The 22,539-nt window shown below is 41.2% G+C and overlaps 1 protein-coding gene across 4 annotated transcripts in view; it reads right to left on the bottom strand.

The window, feature by feature from the left end:
* The window catches only part of LDB2 (LIM domain binding 2), a 1,235,060-nt gene that overhangs the window by 737,934 nt on the left and 474,587 nt on the right, over positions 1-22,539 (bottom strand). For all 4 annotated transcript variants that reach the window (XM_078678432.1, XM_078678431.1, XM_078678430.1 and 1 more), the window contains exon 2: positions 8,934-9,036. In XM_078678432.1, the coding sequence (XP_078534558.1) occupies positions 8,934-9,036 (103 nt within the window). The remainder of the gene's footprint in view (positions 1-8,933; positions 9,037-22,539) is intronic.

Here is a 22,539-nt window from a genome sequence, read left to right as displayed (position 1 = left end):
CCCCAACGAACAGTTACGGTGTGGAACCAATCAATACCGCGAACTACTATGGTCTAACGGGAGACCAACCTATTTTCGGGACATGAATTACAATGTCCTACCAATAGACCTCGCGAGCCTGCGCCCGCTATCAATACCAAATAACACCAAAAGGGTTTGGCAAATACGCAGTAAGGCTGCACCACATATCAATCTAAACAAAACAAAATGCCAGTACTGCCAACCATATTCAACAATTTTCATGCACAGTGAGGTTAAACAACTGTCGCATATACACAAGACGCTAATGTTTCTGTAATAATTTTTGTTTTTATTTTTTCTTATTCTCAATTGACTTATTCAAAGGAATCAAAACTTTAATTTTGTTTTAACAGGGGGGGTATACTATGTACAATTTGGGGGAGAAGAAGAAAGTGGTGCAAGTTGTCACCCAAAATCAAAAGGTAAATCACATTCAAACACACTATATTACACATCCGTCATTTACACGTGAAGCTGTCATACCGTCATTCTTTTTGTCATTTATGGACACGCGCAAACTAATAAAAAGGTGGTTGGTGCAAGTGAAGAAGAAACAATTGAAAAGAAACTGGGGGAAGTGAATAAGGACAAATTAGGAAAAAACAAGGGGACCTCACCCAGGCTCAGAAGGAACCTGTTGCTCTAATTTGTGGGAGATGAGGTTAGGTTTCAGCAATATTTACATTACATTTAGAACAAGGCCATCGTATCTATTTACAATCTAAATATTCACAGTCTACTTAAACATAAAGAATGGCCTTATGTACAACAAATCGCACAGAAGGGTCGACGCGTTTCGAAGCCCCTTTAATGTGGGGATTCTCCTCAGGACCTCGTGGGGTTAAGTCCTGTGAAAGAAACAACAACAGCAACTTAATGAACCAAACTCCTGAACATGGACCCTCGACTTTGAAACCGACAAGCAACATCAAAGGTTTACCTCATCTTCATTAGGTATTGCGCCGGGTGTCCATCTTGTATGAATAATGTTTTTAATCCTAAACTCGATCGTACGATTAATCTGTAGGCAAAAGACGTGACTGTCATTCTCACTCTAAAGCGCATTTTGGAAAACACTGTCATCAGACCTGCTGCAAAGTGTGTCAAGCGCACTCATAAAATTACCTGCACTCTCAGGACAAACGGGCCAAAGCTCTGTCAGCGTGGGGTTTGGAGACAGACATAAAAAACAACCAATTAATAACAGACTCTAAGGCTCTTTTAGACAAGGTGGACAAGGACATCATTGAATTTAAAGATTATACAATCACGCAAAAAGAGACTAATTTTGAAAGAGACAAAAGGAACTTTTCATTGGAAAAAGCATATCCGTATTTACAACAGGACTTCTTTACCAGACCAGAGTCACGACGATTTCTACCTGACAACCAAGGAAGGTCGCGAAACAACTTTTTGACTTTTTCGGACACTTCTTCCTCTGGAAGCAGTGAAGGGGACAATTCCAACTTTAGACCTGGGAATACAAGGAGGCCAGCAACAGCTACAACAGCAACCTTTTTTAGGGCGCGGCCAACCGAAGGCACGCGCAAAAACCAGATTTGCGCCACAATGGGAAATGTCAACAAGAAGGCAAAATTACAGCAATTACAAGAATTAAGATCTCCAATTTTCAATCCTTCAAATAAAATCTTGACACCATCGGAGATTAGCCTTCTAGAAAAGGGACTATCGTTCGTGCCTCTAAGGAATACGGATTTTATTAGATTAAAATCAGAATTTATTGAATTCTGCCGCAAAATCTGGTTGACAACTTTCTTTGCAGGAGAAATACAGCTACCTAATTTGGAAACCACTGGCCTTAGAAAGAAATCAAAATTCTGCCCTCTGGCTAATAAGGTACCCAAAGAGGTCCTTACGTTTGAAAAAACTATGTTGTCTGCCATTTCGTCACAAGAACAGAAAAGAACAACTTTCCAAAAACCAAATCTTTCTAAAGAGCAAAAAGATGCACTTAAGACCTTAGCCAATGATAACGATGTTATTATAAAACAAGCAGACAAAGGCGGCTCTATAGTAATCTGGGACAAGGAGTCTTACATAGCGGAGGTCAACAAACAACTATCGGACAAAGGATGCTACAAAAAACTTGAAAGAGATCCAACTCTAGACTTACAGAGAGAACTTTTTGAGATTGTGGACCGTGGCTTTGAACAAGGATTTCTCGGTAAAAAAGAAAAAGAGTTTTTACAAAATAAACACCCGCGTACACCATTGTTTTACGCATTACCGAAAATTCATAAAGATGAAAAGCAACCACCCGGGAGACCAATTGTCTCCGGATGTGACTCCCTCTTTGAACCTGTCTCTAAGTTTATCGATTTCTTCTTAAAACCCTTCATGGTCCAAGTCAAATCTTTTTTACAAGATACTACCGACTTTATTAACAAATTGACGCAATTACCATTCGAAGAAAACAAAGATTATTTAGTAAGCATGGACATCACCTCTCTCTACACTCAGATCCCCCAGGAAGAGGGATTGGAGACACTGAGATTCTTTTTGAATATGAGGGAAAGACCAATGAAGGTGCCCACTGAATTCATTCTGTCTTTAGCTAATTTGGCATTGAAAAGGAATTTCTTTAAATTCAAGGATGACTTCTTTTTTCAAATTCGTGGAGTAGCGATGGGCTGTCCTTTCGCTCCGGAATTGGCAGTACTCTTCATGAGTCAGTTAGAAGAAAAATACATCTATGAGAACAACCCGTTTGCACTATGTATCGGAGGATGGCTCCGATACATAGATGACATTTTTTTCACATGGTCGGGAACAGAGGAACAATTACTTGATTTCCACCAATGGGTTAACAATCGGACTGAACACATTAAATTCAGTATACAACATTCGAAACACCGATTACCATTCTTGGATGTAGAAGTTTATTGTAACGATGGCATGTTGGTCACTACATTATACAAGAAAGAAACTGACCGCAATAGAGCACTACACTTCTCAAGCTACCATCCGAGAAGCCTTAAGGAGAACCTACCCCTGGGACAATTCCTGCGGATTCGCAGGAATTGCACTTTCAAAGATGAATATATGCTGCATGCAAATGCTCTCAAAGGAAGACTACTACTCCGTGGTTATCCTGCCAAATTACTTAAACGTGCGCTCAAGAGGGCATGGTGGACACCAAGAGAGACACTGTTAACAAAAAGAATCAGAAATGAGCAACCCAGGATAGTATGTGTTTCCACATTCTGTCCAACGTCCAACTGGCTGAAGAAAGAAATTCACAAGAACTGGCACCTGGTGAAGGATCTGGTGAGCCAACTAGCAGAACCGCCGCTTTTTGCCTTCAAAAAGGATAAGAGTGTGGCAAACCACATAGTGAGAGCGGCTATGCCCAAGCAAACACCCACATCGCTCCGCGAATACCTCAATTTACCCCCAGTTGCGGGCCACCACCGGTGTGGAACGTGTGTATGTTGTCCGCTCACTTTGGAAGGAGACTTATTCCAACACAATGGTGTTTCATGGAAACATTCTAAATTCACTAATTGCAAAACCAAGTATGTTGTATATGGGATCATATGCCCGTGCAATAAATTATACATAGGTAAGACAAGCCAAGAGGTCAGACAGCGGATCAGTCAACATAAATCTCGGATCAAGAAGACCATCCTCACTGCCCCGTTGGTGCAACACTGGATCGACCACGCACACACAGAAAACGATGTCAAGTGGACCGTTATCTCCAAGATAGAACCTGACCAAAAGGGAGGCGACTTGGAAGCCAAATTATCAACACGAGAGGCAATCCTCATTCTCAAATACAACTCCGCAGTGACAGGCTTAAATGAGATGTCGGAATTGTACCATCTATGAGCTCCCTAACTCTCCTTCAAGAAAAAATGACCGCACTTTCCGCCTCTCCCACTGCACACATCAAACACTGAGTCCCCCCATTATCCACACGGACACATGGCGGTCCGCCTTGTGGATTGCGCAAAACATTCCACCATGGAACTCACACACAACCCTCCAGCGCCCTGACCCTCACATGCACCAGCATCAACAAGTCTGCACAGATACATCACTTTCCTAAACCATGCCGCCGCAACAACTACGACTCCCAGAAGTCTTAGCGGCAAACATCAAAGTCATATGACCGATTGTAAACGCCGCGCCTAACGCGACGGCAGACTGGGAAACGCCGAGCAAGGGAGAGGACTCAATTCCAATCACGGTAAGCCTGGGGAACCCCAGCCCCGCGTGCAACCAGGGACGCCCTGTTTTACAATGGGAGCTCGCACTAGTGAAGCCAGTTGTTAGCGTCATTGACATCTGAACTGAGGCACGTTTTTGTTTTGTCCTCTTGCAGTCTTTGAAGTAAAAGAAAATAAACCCCACGCTGACAGAGCTTTGGCCCGTTTGTCCTGAGAGTGCAGGTAATTTTATGAGTGCGCTTAACACACTTTGCAGCAGGTCTGATGACAGTGTTTTCCAAAATGCGCTTTAGAGTGAGAATGACAGTCACGTCTTTTGCCTACAGATTAATCGTACGATCGAGCTTAGGATTAAAAACATTATTCATACAAGATGGACACCCGGCGCAATACCTAATGAAGATGAGGTAAACCTTTGATGTTGCTTGTCGGTTTCAAAGTCGAGGGTCCATGTTCAGGAGTTTGGTTCATTAAGTTGCTGTTGTTGTTTCTTTCACAGGACTTAACCCCACGAGGTCCTGAGGAGAATCCCCACATTAAAGGGGCTTCGAAACGCGTCGACCCTTCTGTGCGATTTGTTGTACATAAGGCCATTCTTTATGTTTAAGTAGACTGTGAATATTTAGATTGTAAATAGATACGATGGCCTTGTTCTAAATGTAATGTAAATATTGCTGAAACCTAACCTCATCTCCCACAAATTAGAGCAACAGGTTCCTTCTGAGCCTGGGTGAGGTCCCCTTGTTTTTTCCTAATTTGTCCTTATTCACTTCCCCCAGTTTCTTTTCAATTGTTTCTTCTTCACTTGCACCAACCACCTTTTTATTATTTTGCGCGTGTCCATAAATGACAAAAAGAATGACGGTATGACAGCTTCACGTGTAAATGACGGATGTGTAATATAGTGTGTTTGAATGTGATTTACCTTTTGATTTTGGGTGACCACTTGCACCACTTTCTTCTTCTCCCCCAAATTGTACATAGTATACCCCCCCTGTTAAAACAAAATTAAAGTTTTGATTCCTTTGTATAAGTCAATTGAGAATAAGAAAAAATAAAAACAAAAATTATTACAGACACATTAGCGTCTTGTGAATATGCGACAGTTGTTTAACCTCACTGTGCATGAAAATTGTTGAATATGGTTGGCAGTACTGGCATTTTGTTTTGTTTAGATTCACAGTAATTCCCGGCGCAACACATTCTCCATAAACAGGTGTTACCGATGCCGCCGAGAGCAGTCGATATGCTTGCAAGATCTACATATCATTTAAAATCATGCACTCAAGCAATCATCATCCCCCATATCTTGATCAGAATCAACCAGGGGGACATTTCATCACACTTCACCTGTGTGATTATTCCCTCGGTATGTGAACCTCATCCCTCTTTATCTCTGGAGTTATTTACTTCAAGGAGCCAAACTTTCATATTAATTATTTGTGGATGCATGATGTTATTGAAGGCTGAATCCAACACCTGAGCTTTGTATCCTACAGCGAGCTTAACATACTCCTCAACATCATATGCTATACATGCTGTCTTCCTATCAGAATTTGGAGTGATCACAGGTTTTAAATGGGTACCTTACTTGGACGAATTACTATGAACAAAAGAACATAATCAAGTCAAGGTGGAAACATTCTTGAGTTATATGGTCTTCTTTCAGGAAACTATCTGGTGGTCTGATGGCAGATGTTTGAACTTGTTCTTACCTAATAATTTCACACATTACAGACACTGTTATCCCACACACTTCCCTCCATTGCCTTGTCTTCCACTCCCTTTTTAGCACACTGTTCCTAGATTTAGCTCTTGGTTCCTTTTGCCCATGATCGTGTCTTACAATCTAAGACAAGAAAATATCATAGGATTACTTATGCATTGCAGACTCCTCCCTTCTTCAACAGTTCACTGCCTTGCATCTCCGATGGCAGCATCCTATTTCTTGCCCGGTATCAGACAGAATGCTTTGAGTTGTACATTGCTCTGTAGAGAAGGGAGTAGCAGTATGTTGGCTGAAACAATACTTGTGTTTACCACTAACATAAAACCAGAAAACAGGAAAGATAAGTGAAACAACAAAAGTTAGAGCCTGTGAGTTAGATCAGCTATTGTTCTGGTCAAGGTATACAGAACATTTGTAATTAAGTCTGTAGCATTTGTAAAATCAGTCAAACCACTTGTTGTATGGTAGCAAATCACATACTTTGGCCGACCAAATTCCCAACATCATCCAATTAGGTTGACTTTCCATGACATATTTATCATTCCCTTGTAACTGAGAAGAACTTGAAGGGTTTTGAGGAGCCACTGAAACATTCACTGGAAAGCCTATGATTGCTACTCCTGGGCCAAAGTCCTATTTGAGGCCACAAATCATTTTCAACATCAGTAGCCATGGTATAATTTGACATCTTGTTTAATGGCTCATCCAAATTGCGAAGGGGGATCTCAGAAATAGCAATGAGTCTTTCCCAAACAGCATTTAGTCAGATGCCACTTATCATCTTTATTTCTCTCATCGATCCAAAAGATTACAATTTATTTCCGCAAAGTGGGGCCAAGTTGTTGGGCAACAATATTCCTGTAAGTAGTTCTATTAGATTTGAAAAGGGCTCTCATAAGGGCACGATTGTGGCAGGGAGGAGGGGCCACGGTATTGTTTCTTTTATTACACCTATATCAGTTTCAGCATTGACGTTTTCGTTTCAATCATATGCAGTCTCAGGTTGAGCTACTAAAGCATATGGACAAACAATATGATGGGGTACAGTATATTTTGCTTCTATTGATTTGTTGTATCATGAAATTCTAACCATTGATAGTACACATAGGAGGACAGCGAGGAAGCCAAGCCCAGTCTTCTCTGGTCCTTCTGTTGCACAGCGGGGCTGCACTCTTGACATTGGCTACGCGGTTGGAAGCCCATGTTATGTATGCATTGTGCACAGGGCCTACTGCCCTTTACACAGATGGTCACCCCTATTAGGTTATGGAAGCTGGCTTAGTAGGAGCAGCCGAAAGAGCAGATTCAATGGCCTTGGGTCATTGCTGAGCAACAGTGTAAAAGACATGCTCATGCCTCTGGCCACAATTTGTATTGTAGGCATTTCTCTCAGTTTGCGAAAAGCATCATGAAATAATATTGAAATGTTAACATTTAGGACACAAATATTATAAAAATGTAATGTACTTGCCATTGAATGTAAAATTAGGGCAAATCGTGAAAATAGATCTGGGATGGAAACAAATCATATTGACTGGAAGCCACATGTAAGGGAGAAACCGAATTACTGTCTGAGATAATCAATCCTGACTTCAGTCATCTATTTCTGTAAGTACACGCAAGTATAATGTAGTTGGGAATGACACAAACATTCTCAGGCAATGGAACATGCATAGTGTTCATGATATCTCTCATCACATTATTCATCACTGCCACACCATCCATTTCCTTCTAATTTAAGTCTCTATTATATATTTGGTAATCTGGCAAAAGCAGAATAACTACATTTCTGTGTAAATAGGGTACCTACCATTAACTAGCAATTCAATAGCTATTGCCGTTTAATTGTGCTTTATTGGGATCAAAAGAGGAAACAACTTTATTAATCTTCAATTCACTAGCTTACTAATTCATCTATAAAGAATTTGTCTATAGGGGCAATATTTTTCATTTATGTACTTGGTTCTGGAAGCTTTGCAGCCAAACTGCATTATTGGAATATCCTGACAGATGTGTGCCTCTTTCAAACCTCATAATATACACTTCATTAACATTATGGGTTTCAGGTAATCAATGTTTGTCTCTGCTGTTGGAGCTGCTGTTCTTGACTTTTCCCCGTCTTCAGTGTCCACCATGTTTTGGAGGCATCTGTGTGTTACTTGGTAAGCATGTCTGCTTCTCTAGGTCTGAAGTATATTTGTTATAGAAGTCCCCATCATGTGACTGTGACAGTGATATGACTCTTCACATTGCATTTGGGACAGCAATAGCACAACACATTTATGTCCATGACAAATACATTTGATTTGAACCCACGGCATTCAACCCAGATGATACCATGTTTGAAGGTGGATACCGGTGAAGGTATACAAGCTTTCCAAAGTATTATTATATGAATTGCCAGAGGCAATCATTGCAAGCAAAGCATATAAAAAGAAATTATAAGACATTATTATACTGCAAATTAACTTTTTTCAACTAATAATCCATAAAAATATTCACAATTTTGCTTCATTTTTTAACTTGTTAACAAATGTTGTAGATGTTAATCTCTCCATCAGCTACCAATTGACAAGGATAATCGTTATGGTAAACGTAAGTCAAGGTGAAACATAATTCAATGTATAATGGTATATCTGGGTCATATAATATATCGTAAGTAATTCAACATAGTAATGCTAAAATAAATATGGCAACAATAATGCAGTATAACTCGTAAGCACTAGTGAAAGTAAATTCAGTCAATAGTAAAATAAGTCAAGTGGATGTTTAGGTTCTGTCTGTAAACATGCTATCTTATAGTCCATATTTTACTTGGATGAAACCTTAATGATACCTCTAATTTTACATAAAAAAAATTAGAGCTCTTTTGTGATCTGACAATTATAAAATATTTAGGTAATGGTATTTCTACTTTTCGATTCATTTAATTACAAACGATCGATGCTTTACATTAGTACATTATAACACAACAAACAGAAAGCTCTTACTGTATCGCTTTGGTCCATCTTCTAAGCAGAATGAAAGAGTTAAAGTGGCATCCTCTTCAAAAAACTCAGTAGCAAAAGCATCCCACCATAGATTGTCACTATCCTAAGAAAAGAGAGAATTTATGAATAGAAGTTTAAATTAGTGCAAAAATCAGCAGTCTGAAATAACATTTATAAAAGTTTTTTACCCTAATAATTTGTCTTTTGAAGTTATCGTAGATTAGCATAACTGTGCGAAAATTCTAAGGCAATAGGTCAATGTTGCTAACTTTTCTCATAATCATGACCCAGGATGGCAAACCCCAAATAACACCTTATTAGAAAGGGACAAGAGGAGTGTCATATTTGGCAGGTTCTTTGATAAAATATACCTATTCTCATGCTTGAATCTGCCTTCTGATACTTATTCAGAACTTCGAGTCCTGTTTTTTCCTCCATCAACATTTTATGTTCATGTTGGATCTTGAGATGAGTTTATGTTGAATAGTGGGTCTTCCAAAAGCATTCCTACAGAACCTTGTAGCGTTCTAGTAAGGTAGGACACTGTATGGATTCAAATTAACCTTTGAATTTTTCAGAACATGACAATATGTCATCCATAGAAATAGACTTGGCACAGAAAAGAAACTTGGTGCAAAAGCGATGAAAATCAATCCTATCATATTTAAAATAACCCAAAACTTCATCGATTTTCAGTCCAGCATCATGATTTCAAATATCCTCTTACAGGGAACCATGTGAGATAGTGTATCGATGGATGTAAGCCTGTGCTGGAGGAAAACTAACATTCACGTATCTGTGGCTGCACACTGATGAAGATAATTTATTGAGAACCTTCACACATTATGACCTAGAGGTCTACAATGAGTCCGCACACTCATACTACTGCCCCCTTTAGCAGTTTCTGCAGAGTTAATAAAGGTTAGCTCCAACTATATTATGGCATTAGATGAAGAAATTGGCTTATTGAAAACCAGAAATTAAGTATATCTGACCAATAAGGCATGATTTGCCTTGTTACAAGACTGTATTGATAGGTTTCATATACAATAGTTGAACGTTATATATCAGTGATATTGTCTGGTTAAATATCCTGGTTTACCAGCAGAGCGCTTGAAGGTAAGAAAAAGACTCAATATTTTCTTTACTTATTGACAAGGTAGTTTATAGTTAATAGATAACAAATCATTAAAAACTCCTGATCCCAGACTAAAAACAAATATTTCAAAAAAACACTTTGCAGAGTATCATTTATCTAACAGCTCTCTGTTAACTGACTTTGCAATTGAACAACATGAACAGAACCTCAGGAGTGGAAATAGGGCACTACACCTCAGACAAAGGCAGTCCAGGCACATCATAAACTTACAAACTAAGACCCCTGGAGGGCATAACCAGGATGGAGAATTGAGCATTCACCTACATGAATACTAGGAATCTAGAAGGTTGTTTATAAACGCAAGCCACTCAAAACTGAATTTTCCGTGGTTAATACATTTATGATGTCTGTGGTTTTTGTGCAACTTGATTTGTTTTTAACGCCAACCATGAAAGTAATTTATGGTTTTTCTTGCATATCACAGGAGAAAAGGAAAGGGCCGGCTCCACCAGTGGACACATCGAATTCTTCCCCTACCCTTTTCTTCAACATCATGAAAAAGAGTGATGAAGGACAGCACTAGACAGTTAAGAGAATCTTTTTTGTTCCTAATTACAAATCGTCATTTCTCTATAAGTATCTGAGTTATTTATATGTGTTTGGTGAAGGTTGAAACAGTATTTATATAGATACATTTTTGTTTAGGTGTGTTGATAGCGAACTGATGGAATGGGCAAATGTCACACTAGGCCATGCATTTATAAAAGCGTATCATGTATATGATGGGCTATATCTGAATATGATGAGCACTATTGTTGTTGACATTGTACAGGGTGAGGCAATAATCTATGGCAGACACAATCTCATCAGGGCACTATGCCAACATTAGCCAGACATTTTACACGGGACAACAGCCTCTCTGAACAGGTACAGTTCAATACCTGTTACCTCACCCTGTATAATATATTTGTCTCCAGAAATCTGACACTATGTCAAATAACAATAAGACTCATTTTTTGTAATGAAAACAAGCACTGTCAATTACAGGTATTACACCATACAAGTGCCTGGGTGCCAGCTATATTATTGCTAAGTTCCGTTATTTGAGACAAGAGTGTGATACAATGTGTATAATACAGACACAGACTTTGACTATTCCAATATGGATGCCATTTTCTCTACACACTAACAACTGTTGCAATTGTACAAATTACAGTGCTCTACGCGAATGCTAAGAAGTGTATTAACATTTTATTCAGACATATACAACAGTCAGTGAATTTAGCTGAAGGAGGCGCACATGCAGCAGGATTTTATATATATTTTTTCTTTGTGTCTTTCGCCACTCCAATATGGATGCCATTAAACTCGAAGCATAATGAGTCCCTTTTTGCTTTCTGTACAAAATACGGTGTTTGACAGCTTGTCCCACAGTCTCAGTGTGTGAGCAAGCCTGTGTGGTCAGGAGAAACGCATTACTGAAGAATAAGCCAACTGTTGATATTACAATCTTCTGAGTGATCGCTCAATTGAATGTGTTACTAAGTAAGTATATATATATATATATATATATATATATATATATATATATATATATATATATATATATATATATATATATATTCCTTGTATTACTCGAGCATTCCTTGCCTCCTGGCGAGAGTTGCGTCGTCGAAAGGATTCCTCGAGTCGAGTCTTTACTATATACCAAAAGATGACGACGACGCGTGCAATTTAGCAATCTTTATTTGCTGCCGCTACCAAACACGTTTCAACTTCCCCGCAGTCCAGATCACTGGTGCCAACCCCGGGACATTGCTGTTTGCTATGGCTTGGAGGGAGAACTGCTCCGGCCATGCCGTAGCAAACTCTGCTTCGCTTCATGGAAGCGGGCGCATGGGAAATGCTCTCGCTTCCATGAAGCGAAGCAGAATTGCTTTTGGGCATGGGGAGCTTCACAAAAGCAATTCCGCTTTGCTTCAGTTTGCTGCAGTTTGCTATGGCTTGGAGGGAGCACTGCTTCAGCCATGCCGTAGAAAACTCTGCTTCACTTCATGGAAGCGATGAAGTGAAGCAGAATTGCTTTTGGGCAGAGGGAGCTGCATGTTAGCAGGTTTCTTTGCCCAAAAGGAATGCCGGTTCCAGCAGTAGGCGGGGAGCCGGCAGAGACCACAGGGCCTTGAGGCTCCCCCCGCAGTCCCCAAGGTTTTGGCCATGCCCCAGGGGATGGGGTCCCTGGGCCAAAAATGGCCCAGGTAGGGTGGGCAGACATGCAGGCCCCCCCTACCCATTTCTTTAAAAGAAAGGATGTGACCATGCCCAGGGGGGTGGGGTAACGGGGCTATATCGGCCTGAGGAGTGGGCCACGCAGCCCTACTCCCAAAAATTGTAAACACTAAATGGAGGGCAGGCCCCGGGGATGGGGTCCCCGAGGCCAAAACTGGCCCAAGGAAGGGGGCCATTCTTCTCCACTTCCTATAAAAAAAAGAATTTTGAAAAAGGCTGGGCCCCGGTAGATGGTGTCTCCGGGCCAAAATACCTGAACTGCTGCACCCCTGGACATAAGCAGTTGGAACAAATGATGGACAGAATGCTGAACACTGCAAACATTCACCACCAGTCACAAAGATTTGGGTTTAATACATCAGTCTTTTGTACACCATGCGCCCCCCCAGTGTGAACCCAGCCATATGCAAATGAGTTTTGACCCTGCCCCTCATTGGAGCCAATCCAGGCCCTCCCTAGAACTGAAACAAGTAACTTAGGACCGGTTTGGGAGCATCACCCCATATCAGCCAGGCAAGCTTCAATCCAGTGGTGCAGTGAGCAAGGGACCCAAGCCTGGGCATACCCTTACAACTTTAGGCAACAAAATCAAAAGGAACCACTGGACATACCAGTAGTCGACAACTAGGGGTCGGCAGTCCCCAGGGCCATGATTGGCTCTAGGAGGAGGGCCCCCTCCTTTGTAGTTGATGGGCTGACCCAGTTTGGTGGTGGTTCCTGGGGCCAGAGGTCCACTAGGCCATCCCATTATTAAAAACGCAGCCCCGGAGAGGTGGTGGTCCCTAGGGCATTGGGTCTGCAAGGCCCTTGCGATTTCTTTGAAGTTAGCCCCAGGGAGGAGGTCACCCCCTTGGGCTCCGGGGGCCCCCCTGTAATACAGTCATAGGCCCCACGGAGGGGTTGGCCCCTGGGGCATATGGATGGGGCCCCATGTGCCTCCCTCCTTTAAGTTCAATATACATGCACAAGCCCCCGGGACCTACCCACCCAGGGGGTATTTCCAAAACAAGCACAGGAGTCTGTGGGTTTTTTTTCTTGCCAATTTGGCACAAAATATTTTAAAAAATAAATGCTTTTTTGTCCTGGCCTGTTTAGGGCGGTCATGGCATTCCTATCCTGCCCTTTTTCTTTTTAAAACTTTTTGGGGGAGGGCTCAGCTGAAGCAAAGTTCCAAGATGGCTGTTAAAACTTCCTTGTTGAAGTGTTGGCAGGCAATCAGAGCTCTGCATTTCCTTACACCAGCTTGCTTTACTTCGCAAAGGCATCACAAGCCCAGATGAAAAAAATTGATTTCCATAATTTTCTCAACAACTACTGAACGGATTTACACCAGATAACTGAAAGCGTGAACTGCACACCAAAATGTTACATGCTGCTAAAATCAATGCAATTCCATCCAACAGGTTGGGCTGCAGTACTGTTCAAAACTCCTATGAGAATTAACATTGGAAATTATACGTTTTTTGACCCCCTTTTTCTCGGACCCGCTTAATGGATCACCCTGAAACTTTCCACAGACAAGACTCACTATGACTTTTTTGAAAACTTTTTCTAAGATTCATCAAATGATGCAAAAGATATAGGTAAGTCAAAAAAACTTTTTCTATAGAAACATAATCCTAATTATAACTACCTACCGGATATATATATCCAAGTACTCCACTCCTGTAGTCAATTCCAGGCGCACAAATGGACACGGAACACAATAATTCGGTGCAAATTATATATTTATTTTGAACAGTCCGTCATTATGCATTTCAGCCTTTGCAGGACTCGATCACATGACACCACTGCTTTGTGTGACAACCATATTTAAAGCGACAAGTGCTCAAATCGGGTGGTGATGGACGGAGCATCTGAACCAATCAAACACTCACACCCAGTCAACAGATCTGGGTTTAATCCATCACCGTTCTTTAGCCCACTCTGCCACCCCAGTTCAGACATGGCCATATGCAAATCAGTCTGACCCTGTGCCTCATAGGAACAGTCCAGGCCGAACTGCCAAGCCATGCCTACCCTGGACCGGAAAAAAGCTTCCGAGGACCGGTTTCTGGCATTTCAGAGGTCTTCAGCCTGGCTTGTTTGAATCCAGTGGAAAAGTGAGCAACGGACTCTCGTCTGAGCATACCCTGCCAACTTATGGCGAACAAAGTGGTACAAAAGGGGATGGTGATGGACGGAGCATCTGAACCAATCAAACACTCACACCCAGTCAACACATCTGGGTTTAATCCATCACCGTTCTTTAGCCCACTCTGCCACCCCAGTTCAGACATGCCATATGTAAATCAGTCTGATCCTGTGCCTCATGGGAACGGTCCAGCCCGAACTGCCAAGCCATGCCTTCCCTGGACCGGAAACAAGCTTCTGAGGACCGGTTTCTGGCATTTCATCCATCTTCAGCCCGGCTTGCTTGAATCCAGTGCTCCATTACAGCATATATACTGAAAACAGACTATATAATTGACTTGAGATGACTGCATAGCATATAAATTGCTTTTTTCATACATGTGCACTTTGAATAAAATGTTCAATAGCATTATATAAGAAAAACGAAATTAAAATTAAAAGTTCCCTTTAATGTTGTTGCACATGAGTATTTGTTGGAACATCCTTTCCTGTTAAGACTCATTGAGTGATTATCACAGGAACAGATAGAATCAGTAAGTTTCAAATACAATATATTTCAAATACAAGCTTAAAATGCCTTATAAAATAAGTTATGTTTTTCCCAAATATTCAATCAATTGAAAATTCAATTGATTCTTGAAAAGCTGAAACATTTTGGACTGGTACTGATATATTTTAGTAAATCATTCTTACTATTGGTTTGTCTGTTAAAGTGCTGTTGTGAAAAGTGCTAAGGTTAAAGTGCATTGTGTCAATATCTCACCACCAGTTTTTCTAAAGTGCTGAAGGGCTGATGTTAAAACCAACGGAAGTATAGCAGCTGGTGTTGTTAATGGCTACTTAAATGTGTTTGTACAATATATTGTTCAACTCTTCTTTTGTGTAAGCCTTATTGCTGATTCCTGTTTTCAAAATTAGTTTTAAAGACTTATCAGATTAGTATGGTCTACCCTGTTATTTTGCATAATGATTGCCTTCCCGATGCATTAGCAGTTGTCTAGTGGCTCAGTTATAGGCATGTAAATAAATCTTCAGTAGTGTTGAGTCCCCCTGGAGCCTCGGAATCTATTTCCAAAATGTATCGAGTCTCCAGTTTTCTCAATGCTGCTTCCCTGTTGTCCCCTCTTCTGTTGAAGGGCACTGAATCCTGCAAATAATATTTGAGCTGTTTCAAATTGTTATTGTGCCTCTCTTTGAAGTGTCGAGCAACAGGGTAAGTTGGGTCTTGATAAGTGATCGCCCGAATGTGTTGGAGTATCCGCTTGTGCGCCTGTAACTTGGTACTGCCCACATAGCGCAATCCACACGGACACTCCAACAGAATATATCTCATAGTCTGTTTTACATGTCAACAATTTGTTGATCTTACAGTCTTTGTAACTGAAGGGTATTGTAAATGATGTTTTGTTTATCCCAAATTGACAGACTCTGCAGGCATTGCATTTAAAGAAGCCTTTTCTTTGGGAAAGCCAGGTGTAACCTTCGGTTATTTCAGGGCCACTTTTGACAAGGGAGTTGCCCATTAAGGTTGCTCTCCTGTACATTATAGAGAGGTTTCAGGGTAGGAGGTAGCCAAAAGCAGGAACATTCAAAACTGATTGGCCAATTGCATCTGATGATATTTTACAATGCTTTATCCTGTTTGTTAAATACAAGTATCAATCTAATTTGATCTTTCCCTCCTTCATCACCATGTTTGTCAATTTCAGACAATGGTTGACAATCAACCTTGTCTCTGCATTCTATATTAAATACCAGATCCAATCTCTTTAACCCCTTTGATTTAGTGATGGCTAGATCTACAGTTTCCTGCGAGTAGGCTTGTGCTAAAAATCTGAGTTTGAGTTTACTCACCTGTCGGACCATCTTTAAGTCTGTGCTGTTGCTACAAATTCTAGTTAACCTAAGCATCTTCCAATAGGGAATACTCTCTATTAGGTGACTGGGATGAAAGCTTGTTGCATGACTGGGATGAAAGCTTGTCGCATGTAGCACAGTGTTGCCAGCTGTTTCTTTGCGGTGTACTTTGGTTTCAATTTTGTTGTTTTGAATATAGATTTGTACATCTAAAAAATTGGCTGGGTTTTCATTCACTGTAGTTGTGAAGTTTAAATTGATGTCATTGTTATTGATTTTTGACACAAAGTCCAAAGCACTTCTCTTGGTTCGTCTGCACACCACAAATAAATCATCTATAAATCTTAGCCAAATCATTACATGTTCATTCATAACTGTCCTGTGTGTTCTCCTGAGAACCAGCCCCTCCCACCAGCCCATGTGGAGGCAAGCATAGCTAGCGGAGACGCTGGCACACATTGCAACTCCACGCAATTGTTATAGACATGATTGTGAAACATGAACAAATTGTTGTTAAAGCAGAATGCCACATATTAATTAACATTTTACTGTGTTGCAACAACCATATTGGCCTGTTACCTAAGAAATATTCAAGGGCCCTTAAAACGTCCTTATGGTTAATGGTTGTGTAGAGCAACGTAACATCTAATTTCATAAGGAGGTTATCCTCTTGCCAGGTAAAATCCTTCAAACTCCGGAGAAAGTTACTCGTATCCTTAATGCCAGATGTTAACTTCTTCACATGTTCTTGTAGAAAGCTATAGTTAGGACCTTGTTTCTATTCAAAAAGCTCGGTAACGGACCCCGAGCCCCGGGTACCACCACCTCCCATAGATGTTGGGAGGGGGGGCACGGCCCCCCTCCCGGATCCTGTGGTGTCCCGGGGTGCCGACCCCCGGGGCACTGCAGTTTGCTATGACAGGGCGGGAGCCTCGAGGCTCCCACCCTGTCATAGCAAACTGTGGTTTGGATTTCAAACCAGATTGCTTTACCACACGGGGGGCTGCCTCTTAGTAGCTCCTCCTCCTGTGGAAAAGCAATGCCTGGGACCATGGGGCATTGGGACGCCACCCACGGTCCCCAACGAGGGGCCAGGCCCCTGGGGATGGGGTCGCCGAAGCCAGAAGTGGCCAGGGAGGAGCTACGCAGCCCCCCTCCCCAATAATACATTGTTTTTTCAAAACTAAAAAAAATGCAAAGGCCTGCCCCAGGGGATGGGGTCCCCGGGGCCAGAAGTAGCCCGGGAGGGGGGCCATGTGGTCCCCCTCCCATGGCCCCCCGCCCAAATAATATTTAAAAAAATTAAATAAATAAAGCATGAATAAAGCATACACAGGCCGGCCCCGGGGATGGGGTCCCCGGGGCCCGGAATTGACCCTGGGAGGGTGTCCCTCGCGGCCCCCTTCCCGTTAATATATATATATATTTGTTTTTTTTAATGGGTGTCAGGCTCTGGGGGATGGGGTCCCCAGGGCCCAAATACAGTAAAAAGAAGGGGGGCAACACAACCCCCTTCCCCCAAAAATCTTTTTTTTTAAACTCGCAATCGTGCCGGAGGTCCCGCCCCCTCCCAGCAACACTCTGCAAATGCGCCCTGTGGTGCCTTTTAAGTTGGGGAATCAATTCCCTTTCAATACTGGGGGTCCCTGGGGCCAACTAGCCCACCAGGTTCCTCCAGTAAGCGCCACTGCGCAGCGTTGCAGACAGGTGGGCCAGGCCAGGCCACGCCCCTTTTTACACCTCTCTGCAACGCATCTCTGTGGCGCTTACTGGAGGTACCTGGTTGGCTAGTTGGACCCCAGGGACCGTCAGGATTTAAGGGGACATAATCTCCCAACTTAAAACAGCCACTGTGCAAACGCGCCCCGTAGCACGTTTTAAGAGGTAGTTTTAATCCCCCTGCCCTATTATGTACTAGGGCCTTACAGAGGAGGTCATGCTAATCATAGGGGTACCCCAACGGATAGTGTTCTCTAGTGTATGTAGGTATTTTCACTACATTCTAAGTGTCTTTTAGCATAGCACTGGCTCTAGGCCTGGTTACTTAGAGTCAGTTACCTCCAGTACCCGTCTGAAAAAGTTGTGGGTACAGGATGATTTTGTAACAAGGCCTCTTTCTGCTCCTCTGTTGGATCTTTCTGCACATGTCTTGCTTCTTCCTGCACTTTTCTTCGTCTTTGTAGACTTCTGTTGCTTCTTTCTGCATTTCTTTTGCTTCTTTATGTCCATTTTTTCTTCTTTCTTAACATGTCCTACCTCTGTAGGCATAGTTAGAAACTAGCATTTGAAAAACCTTTGAAATTCACTGAAAAAACCCTAGGTTTCAGGCATGTTGTAGTTAGAAATTAGCATTTAAAAAACCTTTAAAATTCACAGAAAAAAACCATAGGTTTTAGGGAAAGTTATAGTTAGTTGGACATTTCACTCGTACGAGAAACTCCCCCGTTATAGTCAATTAACTAACTATAACTCTCGCCCCCGCAATACACTGCTGATGATGTCACACATTACATCACTCATTACATGGTCAGTGACATCACTGATGACATCTCAAATGACGTCACTGATTGGGCAGGTGTGTGAATTAGCCATCCCAAGATATTAGGAAATTACCAGAGGGCTGCATCCCTCCATATAACTTAACAGATCATGCCCAATCAAGGGTGGCTCAATCACCAAAATACTTCAGTGCCAAGTTAGGGCTAGAACAATAAAAAGAATGTCTGCATCAGTGTAATCCCAATGCCAAAGGACAAAACAATTTGTTCATTACAACTGAAAAATGTTAAAGTGTCAATCCCCTAAGGTTACACACTCTGTGCACCTTGGTCCCCATCCATCAGATGTAAAGACAGGGTAGATGCGTCTCTAGTGTAAAAAGACGATCTCCTTCTCAACATGATCATTCTATTGAGAAATCTCAGGCCAATTTTAAATAAGCCTGGAAAATCATGATGTAAAGATAAAAGTCGAGCAGAGTTCAGCAACTGACCTCTATTGATATATTCCAAGAGAGCCTCTAAAACTAGAGATAAATGTCAAAAAGGAGTTTGACAAGTGACCTCCATTGATATGATTCAAGAAAGCCCCTTAAAATAGAACCTAACAAGTGAAGGGAACAGTCATCGCTAGAAATTAGCCCGGCATGTCCCGATAGTATGAATGCCTGAGAAAGTTCAACAAGTGACCTCTGTGGTATTGTCAAAAAAGCCCATTAAACTGGAGCCTAACAAGTAAAAAAGGGGCAGTCGCTGCTCGAAGGTGTTGTTGCACAACACCGGCAAATTCTGTGGTAGGTGGCCCCGGTGCCAGACCATCAAAATGTCTTTCAAAAGTATACTTATGCAGAATGCCCAATATGCTAATGCCATTAATCCAATCTCAAGCAAACTACAAGCTGCAAACACGCACTTACCGGAAATCGACCGTGACAGCCCAAGTTGAAACTCATGCATTGTCACTGAAGAACGCTTAATTAGTAAAGCGCTCGTGCGCGTTTAGTGTTTGTGAAAAGTAACAACGGACTTACAAGAAATACAGAACTGAATGGCCAGTACTGGTGGGGGCCATCTATAAAGGACGAAATGCGCCATCTGCGTTTCTGAAAGTAACCAGGGACTTGTAAAGAAATCCTAATCCGAGCGGCCAATACCAATAGGGGCCATCCTAAAGAACACTGAATGTGTATATTAATGATTAGCTCACGAAATAACAGGATAATCGTGTCATTATTCATTAAATGCCAAAAAACATGAGACAGTATGTCGCCAAAGAATCAGGGTCATGCAGAAACCATTAGAAAAAATTAGAGGCCATCTTAAAAGACACTTTTTATGCTTAATATTAGTTAACCCCAAAGATCTCAGGACAGTATATTGCATCACACTGTGGGTCACACTGCAAACATTAGAAAAAAATTAGACCTGAAAAAAGAAAAGAAAAAGGGGAGGGCAAAGAAAAGGAAGAAAAAAAGAAAAAGACAAAAAAAACCAAAAAAGAAAGCTAAAAAAAGACTTTCTGACCCAGTATTTTGAAGAACCAAACAGTCACCTTTTTCAATAAATAATTTGGAATAAGGTACAAAGCACTCACATTGCCATTAGTCAATTCCCATAATCCAAAACAAATCTGGTATTATGCCATTATCTTCTTCTTAGAATGGACATGTACCATTACAAAAATCAACTAGTCTTCATAAGGAATGTCCTTTCAATTGACAGAAAATATAATCATAATATATTTACTTGGACAGTCCTATTGTCAATAGTTTGATCAAGGTGAATAAAAAACAAATTCCATATTTATAATTTATGTAAAGGAGCCAGAGATTATGATTTACATGTTCACAATTGTTGCAACTAATATAGATCATAACAATAACAAGATCATGGTAATAGGAAAGTCAGTCAGACTTTCGGTAAACTGATTCACTCTAGGAGGATACAGCCTACCGGTCATCTTATTTCAAGAAACAGCGCTAAATCATGCTAACCATTCAGCTGAATATTACTGAGTGGCATTCCTCCATAGAATTCAGGCCCTGGTTAATACTATCAAAGCAAAGTATCCATCTGCATTCAGCTTTATTCAGGATATTGGTAATACTGCCTCCTCTTGAAGGAATACGTATTACTTCCATCACTTGCCAGCGTATATCAGAAGGGGCATGTTTTTTTTCAAGAAAGTGAGATATTAAAGGTGCATTCTCTATTTTGCAATGGATTCGAATTTTGTGTTGTCAAAGACGTTCTTTTATCGTCTGTGTCGTCTGACCACATAGATAAGGTCGCATGGACACTAGATTAAATACATAAAATTATTAGTGTTGCAATTGGTGTAGTCGCGTAGATAATGCTTGATATTTCCATGGACAAATTGTTTAGTGTTTAAATTAGATGCACACATGCCGCACGCTCGACATTTATAGTTTCCAACCAGTTTGTTAAGCCCCATAAAGTAGTTAAATTTGGGGGATTCCATCCGGGGAAATGCAGCTCGAACCAAATGGTCTCTACATTTTTTTGCCCTTTTATAAGAAAAAATGGGTTGTTCATGTGTGATTCCAGTCAATATCACCAATGGCCAGTGTTTCTTGATGATACCAGAAATAAAATGTCTTTTGGTCCCGAAGGTAGTGACACATGGGATTCGATGGGTTTCTTTCTTCACTCTGGGAGTAAGTACCATACTCTTTTCATAGAGCTCTTGATTAATTTTTTGGGATAGCCCTGTTGTTTGACTTTCTCTGCTAGGATTTCTGCTTCGCGAAAATAGTCCTTTTGAAAGAAACAATTTTGGTGAATATGCAGAAACTGCCCAAAGGGCAATCCATCCCTCAGGCCTCTCAGATGGTTACTTGAATATTCCAAAGGGTATTACGGGCTGTAGGTTTAGCAAATTACCTTGTCATCATCTACTGTCATGAGAGAAAATAGTCAGGTCCAATAAATCTACACAAGTATTACTTGCATTGGAAGTGAACTTTAAGTCAGATGAACATGCATTAAGCCAGTCCAAAAATAAAGAAAGGTCAGAGCTTGTGCCAGACCAAATGAAAAAAATGTTGTCAATATTACATTGCCAATCGCGTACGTTAGCAAAAAAGTGATTTTTGTTTGAATCGTAAATGAAAGTTTGCTCAAAATTGTCCACAAACAATATAGCAAAATTAGGGGCATATGAAGCCCCCATAGAAGTACCTTAACCTCCAAATAATATTGTCAGTCAACCTCAAAATAATTTCTTGTCAGTGGAATGATTAGAAGTTCCACTATGAAGTCAGTCGGGACCAGAGCAGGAGCCAAGCATGTTTCTAAGACTTTTCTTATAATTTCAATGCCTTCTAACTGCGGGATGTTGGTGTACAAGGACTCTAGGTCCTAACACACCAACAATTCCGAGTAGGGCGAAATTGCATTGCCTCCAGTTGTAAAATCATATCGCCACTGTCACGCACATAGCTACTAGGGCCAATAGCGAAGTCCTTAATGAAGACATCAATATATTTATAAAGTGGTTCCAGGACCTACCCACAGCCGGAAACTATGGGACGGCCTGGCCGGTTTACCTGGTCTTTATGGACTATTGGTAGGGTATATAGGACGGGAGTCCTCTGGGTTTTAGAATTAAGAAAAGAAAATTCCTTATCACTAAGATACCCTTCAGATTTAGCAATAGATGTCACAGTGGCAATAAGTTTCTGAATTTCAGATAATGGATTAGTTCTCAAAG

Source organism: Lissotriton helveticus, chromosome 2_2, assembly GCF_964261635.1.
Source record: "Lissotriton helveticus chromosome 2_2, aLisHel1.1, whole genome shotgun sequence".
Taxonomy (NCBI): domain Eukaryota; kingdom Metazoa; phylum Chordata; class Amphibia; order Caudata; family Salamandridae; genus Lissotriton; species Lissotriton helveticus.
This window is presented reverse-complemented; position numbering and strand designations above follow the sequence as displayed.